This window comes from Pseudophryne corroboree, chromosome 6, assembly GCF_028390025.1.
Source record: "Pseudophryne corroboree isolate aPseCor3 chromosome 6, aPseCor3.hap2, whole genome shotgun sequence".
NCBI lineage: Eukaryota > Metazoa > Chordata > Amphibia > Anura > Myobatrachidae > Pseudophryne > Pseudophryne corroboree.
Genome location: NC_086449.1, coordinates 18,235,291 through 18,246,740, shown reverse-complemented (window position 1 = coordinate 18,246,740; position 11,450 = coordinate 18,235,291). Strand labels below are relative to the sequence as shown.

Below are 11,450 nucleotides of genomic sequence, written 5' to 3'. Positions count from 1 at the left end.
CTCCTCCAGGGTACCCTGGCCAGGGGTCACTAGTTAGTGATTTAATGCCAGGGCCGCAGGGACCAAGATAAAAGTGTCCCCCGACTGTGGCATTATCTCTCTGACTAGTGGAGCCTGTTGCTGGTGTTAAAAATACGGGGGACCCCTACGCTTTTTGTCCCCCGTATTTTTAGCACCAGGACCAGGCGCAGAGCCCGGTGCTGGTTGTTCAAATATGGGGGAACCCCTGTAAAATTTTCCCCCATATTTTTACAACCAGGACCGGCTCAAAGAGCCCGAGGCTGGTTATGCTTAGGAGGGGGGACCCCACGCAATTTTTTTCAGAGTTTTTAACACTTTAAACAATTTTTTAAGGTACACAATGAAGCCCTGCATGGATCTCACAGATCCGGCCGGGATTCCTTGTGTTTTGTCAGGGAGTGTTTTACTTATCACTCCCGTAAAACACTGCCTGACATTACGAATCACATCGACATCGGAAAAAATGAATGTGCAAAATTTGTCAGCTTAGTAAATGACCGTATCAGGATTCAAAAAGTTGCAGGAAAATGCACCCGATACCATTCGAGTTTAAACACCCTTAAAAACGGCAAAAACACGAATATTAGTAAATAAACCCCCATGTCTGGATTCTCACGGCCATAGTCTTGCAGTTCTAAACCCCTGTCAGATTTGTGCTGTCTTTGTCACAGGGGGAACACCAAAACAGTATTATTATTATTATGATTATTATTATTTGACCTTTCAATATAATATGTATAGATGAGAAAACATTCATTGAGAGTTTTGAAAGATTATGACATTTAAAATCTCTTCCAAACCCCTAAGACTGGTGTTTAAAAAAAGAGAAGGAATAAAAACAGTTCTACTACATTGGACGATGTTGCTAGTTTCCTTCCTTTTTACAAATTAAAATGTTTATTAAGTAGACAGAGTACAGAAGTGAAGAGGATCAACAATATTCTTGGATTTACTGTAGCATCTTTGATTCTGAGCTATAGTTATTTGGGTTACACTTATAAACACTAGTATTAAATTGTTTCACTGCTAAAATCATACAGTTGTCATTTCACAGTGACATGAAAGGTGCAGTATAATAAATGATTCATTGTTCCTCATCTTCTGTTTCCAGATGATGCATCAAGCAAATGTGACCACAATTACCACCATCTATCTTTTAGGACTACAGATCCCTCAAAGTGTGACATTTTTAGTTTTCTTCCTTCTCTTTACCGTTTACTTTATGACAATTTGTGGGAACCTCCTGATCATCGTTTTGGTGTCACACAGCAAGAACCTCCATTCTCCAATGTACTTCTTCCTCACACATCTATCTCTATCAGACATCTTAATGGCAACAGATATCCTTCCTAGTATGCTTCATGCTGCTATGGTAAAACCCAACAAAATATCATTTACCGATTGTATCACTCAGTTTTATTTCTTTGATGTCTCGGAAACCTCAGAGTGTCTTCTTCTGACTGTTATGAGTTATGACAGATATTTGGCCATCTGTAAACCACTGCATTATCATTCTCTAATAAACACTCAACTTTGCCTGAAAATGGTTATTGTAACTTGGATTCTGAGTTTTTCAGTTGTACTAATCCACACTCTAACAATAACCAAATTACAGTTCTGTGGACCAGATATCATTGACCACTTTTTCTGTGACCTTGCTCCACTTCTAGAACTGTCTTGCTCAGATACCAGCTTAGTTCAGTTAGAGGTGACCTGTTTGAGTGCCCTCTTGGTTGTCATACCATTCCTGATTATCATTATTTCATACGTCTATATAATAGCTGCCATTTTACAGATCCCATCTATTACTGGCAGACAAAAAGCTTTCTCTACCTGCAGTTCCCACCTCGCTGTTGTGTCTATGTATTACGGAACACTGGTTTGTGTTTATTTGGTTCCAGACAGAAGATACTCATGGAAGATCAGCAAAGTGCTTTCCCTGCTGTACACTGTGGTCACTCCATTGATGAATCCGATTATATACAGCCTGAGAAATAAGGAGTTAAAGAAAGCTGTTCACAAAATAATTGATGACTTCTAAAACTGTCATTTAAAGCTATTGCAAGAACCTTGATGAATGACGTCATTAAAATAATTTCTAAAAAAAACCCCACTTTTTTTAATCCAGGAAGTTTTATGAAAGCTGATATGAAACAACTGAATTTCAAGTTACTGTATCTGATTTGTTAGCATTGGTTCCTCCTTACCTATATATGAATAGCAGATGGATGACTTTTATGTGTGACATATTTCTATAATGCTGTTTTCTGAGCAGAGCAGATCATATACCAAACTAAAGGTCTTGGGGGGTTATTCAGAGATGGATGAAGATCTTCCTTCCACAGCAAGATCAGCGTCCATTTACTCACATGCTAAGGGCTGCGCAGCACAGGAAAAGGCAGACGAGCGTGTGTGTGGCCAAGTTCTACAATGCGTTCACAATTTAATTGCAAATGTATCAATTAGAGGACAAACCCTGCCTGTGCAGCATGGCTGCAGTGGTAGGTGGCCCGGCGACATTGCGTGTGACGTCCCGCAGCTGCCCTGAAACCGGTCTGGACATGCCTGTAATGCCCGGACCACACCCACCAAACACTGCGTTGACACCCCCCTGCTGACATTCACCTTGCGGCTGTATCCTTCCGAGATGTGACCGCATTGCGAAGGGTCGCGCACTATGACCAGTGTGCAGACCCGATGGATGCAGCCATTTCATGCGAACGCGGCAGCTGCGTTCGTCTCTGAATAACCATCTTGGTTAGTAGATTTGCACAAAAAATATTGGAATTGTAATTGGTTTCTTCTTTTCACAGTTATGTGGGAAAACGGCCACCTGCCATGTACAATGCATCACCATTGTGCTCTGGAAATTATGACAGTTGGTGAACTCTACCTGTGCACCTGCTGCGTGACCTGAAACATGTGACACAAGATGCCTCCTATGGCATTAGCATAATTTTCACACATTGCTCCTTTGTGAACGGCATCCACCTCTGAATAAGCTCCATGATGCTCCACAGTGCTTGGGAGTTGGGAAATTGGGGGATATACTGTATATATAAAGCAGATACATACTGTACAAGATATGTATGATAAAATAAGATGTAAGAACTAAGGGTATTGTATAAAGCTACCTGCTTGTGAGAGAGTGGGGAAAATGCAGAACTCAGATAAGATTAGTCAACATGGTCTAGAGTGAGTATTGAAGAATTGACTAGCCCGAGTAGTACAGGTGGTAGTAGAGTATTGTCTAGTAAAGAGGTGGCTTTTCACATGTGTTTAAATAAGGAGATTGAGGAAGCATTTGATCAAGTAGTGAGTTCCCATAAAGGGAAAGAGAAGGGAATGATTCTTTTATGGTGCACTGGAACCTTTAAATAATATTATTTTTCTTCATGTAGAATTTGCATTTCCAATTCGGCAGAATAACTTACCCCTTTTTTATGTATATAAAATATAACTTTTATTATTCTTTGTTACAAAAAAATAATTTGTTATAGACGCAATAAAGCAAAATATTAAAATGTTATCAGCAGGAAGTAATGTCGCCTGAGTCTGGCGGCAGTGCAGGGTCTAGCCGTACTCTGACATTTTTTTAAAGAAACATTCACTTATAAGGCATGGTTTTGCCTTGTAAGTTATTGCTCCTTTAAAAAAAACATCCGAGTTCAGCCAGAATCCCGCACTGCCGCCAAAAATTGGGCGCCAATACATCCCGCCGATCATCTGAGAAAGTAAGGATAGGCATGGTCTACAAAAATCATTTAAATAAATGCCCACAAAGAGCACTTTCTTATTTATTCCTCCAATTATTTACTATGACAAATTCAAAGTTGCAGAATATGGTCACTTATGTACAGTACTAAGCTGAATGGAAACAGCAAGTACTCACAATGCACAAAGCCCAAAACCTAATAAATATTTAAGTATAGTAACCAATAGAAGTAAACTTGAAATAATTACTGGAGTTTGCATCTGGTGGGGCTATCAGAGTCTTTAGAACATTGAGCCTAATTCAGACCTGATCTTAGCCCTGTAAAATTTTGCCGGGCTACGATCAGGCACACTGACATGTGGGGGGACGCCCAGCACAGGGTTAGTCCGTCCCGCATGTCTGACCCGACCCTTCCGCAGAAGTACAAAAGCATTGCACAGCGGTGATGCTTTTGTACTTCAGGAGTAGATCCCGGCCAGCGCAGCTGGCTGGGAGCTATTCGTCGATGTCCGAGTTGCAGCGGCTGCGTGTGATGTCACGCAGCCACTGAGGCCCACCCCCAGCATGGTCTGGCCACGCCTGTGTGGGCCGGACTGCGCCCACAAAATGGTGGCCTAACACTTCCGTGCCGCCCCCTCCTGCCCAGCACATGCCTCTGCCGGTGTAGAATGTTGGTGGGTGGGAGTGCGTAACAAAGCCCCTTGCGAGCTCACTGAACTCACCATGCTGCTTGCTCATTGGCGAGCAGAGCTCACCATAGTTTCTGTTCCCACTCTATGGGTGTCGTGGACACCCACGAGTGTAAATAGTCCCTTCTAGTCGGCATGCCAATTGTCTGCATTTTTAGTGTTCGGGTTGCAGGGGAAGGTATTGTGACCGTCAGTCTCCTGACCATCGGTCACATAACTACATCCCGTTCATAACATTCCTGTCTAAATTAAAACTCAAAAAGGAGGAGTGATAAGAGAGTACACCCAAGTCAGATACACTGCAGGCTGAGGCAATAGCAAGGAGGAAAAGCGTTTTTTGCTTTGAGCTACTTGAGGTTAACTGAATCCAAATGTTCAAATGGATGTGTCTGTAGAGCCCAAAGTACCAAAGAAAAGTCCCACAGAGCCACCAGAGGAAGAGGTTGAAGGTGAAGAATACCCTGAAGGAACATTCTACCATCAGGCAGGTGAGCTATCCTTCGCTGGAACCAGATGGACAGAGCTGATACCTGAACTTTGAAGGACGCCAGACAGAGGCCTAGGTCCAAACCAGCCTGGAGAAAGGCAAGCACCTGAGAAACTGTGAAAGCTGTAGGGATATAGCTTCTTGCAGAACACCACTGAAAGTAAGATTGCCAGACTCTGTAATAGATATGGGATGAGGGAGGCTTATGAGCCTTGAGCGTCATCTGAACTACTGAGTGGCAAAAACCCTTGGATCTTAAGAGGGATGAGTCAAGAGCCATACCGTCAAAGACAGACAAGCTAAGTCCAGGTGTAGATAACGAAAAAATTAGTGAGTGCGCTGTCAGCGGCAGCCTGTATAGGGATGGTTAGTCCCAAGAGGTTAAAAAACAAAGCAGAGAGAGATATATACTGGCGCCGGCTGGATCTCAGAATAAAGAACGGATACAATTGTATCAATTAAAAAGTCATACATTTATTAAAATAAGTCTAAGAGGTGTATAAATGACACGTGAATTGACAGAGGGGTAATAATGAAAAAAGTTGAGAGTCTCTCAAATTGACTAAAGACCACTTAGATTTCAAATAGGGCAATAATCACTGATGATCTGGCTAGAACTCAGTCCTCCAAGATGTCCTCATATATTTGGGATTGTAAATATTACCATGGTCTCAGGAGAGGGTCCCCTTGGTTCTCAATTGCAGATCGAGGTCCAATAGCAGCAGGGGAATAGGCAGAGACTCCAAAGCAATGCTGTGTAAAGAGGTCCTGGAGGATTCAAAAGTCCAGAAATTGCCAGAGGGTTCAAATTGAAAGCCGATGTAGTGCCCGTGGTCAAATGACCGCATATGCTCCTGAGGAAGCTGGCGGTGATATAGACCAGCGAAACGCGTTGAGCCCCCCTTTTCATTTGACCACGGGCACTACATCGGCTCCAGAGGTTTAAATTTGAGGACAATGGAACGTAGAGTTTCCATGCAAAACTTGGGCACTCAGATAAACCTGTTGAGTGATTTAAGCTTGAGAATAGACCAATGGAAACCATTCGGCATCTGAACCAGAAAAAGTGTGGAATATGGTGGGTGGGACCAGTATAATCACTCCTGAATGTAGTTGGGATTGAAAGGCTGTTCAGGGTCCAAGGGCGTTGATTGGATCTGATGGAGGGACAGTACAAAAGAACTGCTGGGGGTTGTCTTAGGAAGGTGAGAGTGTATCCATGAAAGACTACTTCTCATACCCGGGCATCTAAGGTTATCTGATGCCAGACGCTGCGAACTGAAGAATTTGGCCTCCCACCCAGGGGTACCCCAGGAGGATGCCTGTCTCTTCGGTCTAAGGGTTTGTTTTCAGATTTAGCAGCTGGACATCTGGCAGCCCAAGCCTGTTTAGTGTGAGTATTGGTGGCATTCTGTGAGCTAGTCTGCTGAGGTACAGGATTGGCATTTTAGACTTACCCTGTGAGCTAAAGGACCAAAAGGAGGATGGTCTAGGCTTTGGAGTAGAAGCTGAGGGTAAAAAGGCAGATTTAAAAGCAGCTAGCGATGCCTCTATCTTGTACAATTCAGCACCAAACAGGATATCGCCAGCAAAGGAATGAGAATATTGCACCTTTTGGAGTCATTGTCTGCTTTCCAGAACCATAGCCTCAGGAGGTGGCAAACACTTCAGAGGCTAATAGTTAACTATCCAAGGTTGCTTCACAAACGTAGAAGGCTGCCTCCTGGATATGGGAGATGGGGGCCAGTTGTTCACTGGTAGCATCAGAAGGGAGGCTGTCCTCAAGAGCATCCGCCCAGGCTTCAATGGCCTTAGCTTCCCAGGCAGAGGACATAGCTGGACACGTAATAGAGCCTCCATGCAAAAATCTATAATTGAGACAGGTCTCAATTTTTCCATCCATGACCTCTTTAAGAGAAGACACTGTAAGTATAGGTAAAGTAAAGCTTCTGACTAGGTGTGCTACATGAGAAATGAATACACCATAGGGGGAACCTCTGCACATCCTGCAGGAGAGTATAGAATGACACTAGTCTGTGGGGTAAAACAGGTTATACACAGACCGATCCGTACAGAATCCTGAGGGGATAAACCCGCTGAACATGATTTACATGTAGCCAGCACAGTAGCCACAAACTCCTTATTACCTTTGCCCTTGGAAGACATGGCACAAAGTGAGTGTATAGCCAAAATGCAATGTGACTCCCTTCACAAATACAGTAAATGTGAGCTACTATGAACCCCTTGTCATGACTGAGGTTTTTGTGAACCCGGTGTAGTGAAGTCTGTGCGGGCGACTGGAGGATTATGTGAATACTACCACTGACCTGGTTTGGAAATGTTGTGGACTCGAGTATTCTTTCGATGACTGGGAAGAGGAACCGCGGCAGAGATGGCCGAATCTAGGCTTTCCTCATACAGGATTAGGTCGGCAGACAGGAAGCACGTGGGGGCGCTGAAGGTCTCCTGAAAGACAAAACTGGAAAGGCGCTGATGAATCAGTGAAGAATATCAGGTTCAACTGTGCTAAAGGGCACGGGGTGCTTGGAGACACTGAGGTGCTTGGAGACACTGAGGTGCTTGAGGACACTGAGGTGCTTGAGGACACTGAGGTGCTTGAGGACACTGAGGTGCTTGAGGATACTGAGGTGCTTGAGGACACTGAGGTGCTTGGGGACACTGAGGTGCTTGGGAACACTGAGGTGCGTAGAGGCACTGGGATGCGTGGAGGCACGGAGGTACTAAGGCACGGAGGTGCTGAGGCACGGAGGTACTGAGGCACGGAGGTGCTGTAAGCACGGAGGTACTGAGGCACGGAGGTGCTGGAAGCACGGAGGTACTGAGGCACGGAGGTGCTGGAAGCACGGAGGTACTGAGGCACGGAGGTGCTGGAAGCACGGAGGTACTGAGGCACGGAGATGCTGAGGCACGGAGGTACTGAGGCACGGAGGTGCTGGAAGCACGGAGGTACTGAGGCACGGAGGTGCTGGAAGCACGGAGGTACTGAGGCACGGAGGTGCTGGAAGCACGGAGGTACTGAGGCACGGAGGTACTGAGGCACGGAGGTGCTGGAAGCATGGAGGTACTGAGGCACGGAGGTACTGAGGCACGGAGGTACTGAGGCACGGAGGTGCTGGAAGAACGGAGGTACTGAGGCACGGAGATACTGAGGCACAGAGGTACTGAGGCACGGAGGTACTGAGGCACGGAGGTACTGAGGCACGGAGGTGCTGGAAGCATGGAGGTACTGAGGCATGGAGGTACTGAGGCACGGAGGTACTGGAAGCATGGAGGTACTGAGGCACGGAGGTACTGAGTCCTGGAGATCCCAACTACAACAGTAGTAAAACTGAAACACGACTTCTGTGGTTTTCAGTGGAGAACACGGAATTCAGTACTGTGCCTTTAAGACGAAACATTGCAGCTGTGCCTTTACATTGAGACTCAGGGAAAATGATGAAATCAAATGGCAACACACAAGTAAACCAAACGGTAACAAGGGAACAGAGTTCCCACAGGAACTTAGGTACAAAGGTTACCTTAAGGGAGCTCAGCATAAGACTCACACAAGGCTGTATGTGACATGAGGAACTGGCCCAGATTCCAACTCAGCCTCCTGATTTATACTTCCTGGTCCCTGATGATTGGTGGGCAGGATTAGGTGATGTAGAGAGTCTCAGGCTGGCAGAGGATTGGACAACTCTGGGTCAGGTGAAGTCACTGTCATGTGACTACTCTAGAGGAGGCTGTGAAGTGCAGCGAGGCCTAGCAGGCCGAGAGAACACTGAAGCCTGAACTTCAGATTACTGAATTCAGCCTCACACAGGAGATCACCACAGGTGGAGCTAATTAACTATTACCTCTCAGGCAGAGAACTCAGGAAAACTGACAAGCTGTTTAACTCCGTGAGTGAAAAGACACAGGATCCAGGACAGATGGCAGGGGTAAGTCACCAAATATAAAACCTACAGTCAGGATTGTGACAGTATCCCCCTCTTCAAGGGTGGACTCCGGACACCCATCTTGAATCTTAGAGGAACTTGAGAAATTCATACAGAAGAATTTAGGACCTTCGTTGATGCAGATTCCAAAGGTTTAGGACTAAATTCTTTAACTACAGCGTTACTGAAAGTCTGTAAGTCATGGAACACAGGGTCATTACTCTCAAAGAGCATGTTGGCCCACTCCAAAGCTCTTCCTCTGAATGCCAGGAACAGATATCGAGTAACGTTGGAAAGAGTTACTGCACCTGAAGGATCAGACTCCATCCGAGAGAGAAATTGTTCAACCAGAGCGGCATATTGCAATAAATCTCCATCAAAGTAAATAGGTGGAAAACCATCAGACGAAAGCTTAGAGGATGAAACTGAAGAAAGCTTTGGCTGGACGAGTAGGACTGGATTGGATCCGAGGATACTTGGATTGGCTGGAGCCAAAGGAGACGGACCAGGCTGGTCCTGGAGTATTGCTGGACCGGCTGGAACCGGGACGGACTGACCAGGCGGAGCCTGGAGTATTGATGGACCGGCTGGAACCGGAACGGACTGGCCAAGCTGGGCCTGGAGTATTGCTGGACCGGCTGGAACCGGGACGGACTGACTAGGCGGAGCCTGGAGTATTGATGGACCAGCTGGAACCGGGACAGACTGACCAGGCGGAGCCTGGAGTATTGCTGGACCGGCTGGAACCGGGACGGACTGACCAGGCTGGGCCTGGAGGATTGCTGGACCGGCTGGAACCGGGACGGACTGACCAGGCTGGGCCTGGAGTATTGCTGGACCGGCTGGAACCGGGACGGACTGACCAGGCAGGGCCTGGAGTATTGCTGGACCGGCTGGAACCGGGACGGACTGACCAGGCAGGGCCTGGAGTATTGCTGGACCGGCTGGAACCGGGACGGGCTGAGCCCTTTCTTCACAGGGCTGGGCTGAGGCAAGAGCCCCCACTTCACGGGGCTGGGCTGAGGCAAGAGCCCCCTCTTCACGGGGCTGGGCTGAGGCAAGAGCCCCCTCTTCACGGGGCTGGGCAGCACTCTGTAGAATCTCTGGCTGGGCAGCACTCTGTAGAATTTCTGGCTGGGCAGCACTCTGTAGAATCTCTGGCTGGGCAGCACTCTGTAGAATCTCTGGCTAGGCAGCACTCTGTAGAATCTCTGGCTGGGCAGCACTCTGTAGAATCTCTGGCTGGGCAGCACTCTGTAGACTCTCTGGCTGGGCAGCACTCTGAAGACTCACTGGCTGGGCAGCACTCTGAAGACTCTCTGGGGCTGGGCGCTCTGAACCCCTCACTGGGGCTGGACGCTCTGAAGACGCCCCTCCTGGGGCTGGACGCTCTGAAGACGCCCCTCCTGGGGCTGGACGCTCTGAATACGCCCCTCCTGGGGCTGGACGCTCTGAAGACGCCCCTCCTGGGGCTGTGGACACGGACTCCTCTGTGACTGTAAATGGCTTGAACATTCTTCTCTGGACACCCAACTTGGGATAAGGTCTTTTAACCACCGGACCCCAGTCATAAATTTGAGTCTCTCTCAGAAGAGTAGCCTTCTTGATACCCCCGTCAGCAGCAGAAGGATCGGATACTGTGGATGACTTGTAGACATGAGCACTATGATACTGAGATTTGTCACTATTACCTGGCTTGCGAAGAATGCAGTCTTTAACAAAATGACCAGAATTTCCACAGTAAAGACAGAGATGTAGCTCCTTACGCCGCTGACGTTCAGCTTCAGAGAGCTTGGGCCGTGGATAGCTCTGATGAAAAACTTTCCCTTGCGCAGAGGAAGAGACTCTATTAACTGGATGGGACAAAACAGGATCAACAACGTTGGTAGTATTCCTGAGGAGATCAGGCATCACAGAGAGAATACTAGGCAAAAGTTCTTGTAACTGTAGTAACATCTGGTAAAAAATCTGCAGTTGGTCAGGAGTCTTAGAGCAGAAGGTCATAGAATCTCTGGAGGACGAATTCCGCTGCAGACACTGTGCCAATCGATGCTGAGTCGACTCCAGACCTTCCAAGCGTCCTGCAATATTGCTTAGGAGGTCATGCGTCAGACAAACACTTTCGGCCGGGTCCATGTGGCCAGTTCCTACTGTCATGACTGAGGTTTTTGTGAACCCGGTGTAGTGAAGTCTGTGCGGGCGACTGGAGGATTATGTGAATACTACCACTGACCTGGTTTGGAAATGTTGTGGACTCGAGTATTCTTCCGATGACTGGGAAGAGGAACCGCGGCAGAGATGGCCGAATCTAGGCTCTCCTCATACAGGATTAGGTCGGCAGACAGGAAGCACGTGGGGGCGCTGAAGGTCTCCTGAAAGACAAAACTGGAAAGGCGCTGATGAATCAGTGAAGAATACCAGGTTCAACTGTGCTAAAGGGCACGGGGTGCTAGGAGACACTGAGGTGCTTGGAGACACTGAGGTGCTTGAGGACACTGAGGTGCTTGAGGACACTGAGGTGCTTGAGGACACTGAGGTGCTTGGGGACACTGAGGTGCTTGGGAACACTGAGGTGCGTAGAGGCACTGGGATGCGTG

The 11,450-nt window shown here is 47.2% G+C and overlaps 2 protein-coding genes across 2 annotated transcripts in view; both read left to right on the top strand.

Moving 5' to 3' along the window:
• Positions 1–1,135: 1,135 nt before the first annotated feature.
• Positions 1,136–3,083, top strand: LOC134934077 (olfactory receptor 1468-like). Its single transcript, XM_063929586.1, has 2 exons — positions 1,136–2,046; positions 3,014–3,083. The coding sequence occupies exons 1-2, from the start codon at positions 1,136–1,138 to the stop codon at positions 3,081–3,083; spliced, it is 981 nt and encodes a 326-aa protein (XP_063785656.1).
• Positions 3,084–4,804: 1,721 nt separating this feature from the next.
• The window catches only part of LOC134934076 (olfactory receptor 10A7-like), a 33,480-nt gene continuing 26,834 nt past the window's right edge, over positions 4,805–11,450 (top strand). Inside the window, exon 1 of the mRNA XM_063929585.1 lies at positions 4,805–4,913. Coding sequence (XP_063785655.1) covers positions 4,805–4,913 — 109 coding nt within the window. The remainder of the gene's footprint in view (positions 4,914–11,450) is intronic.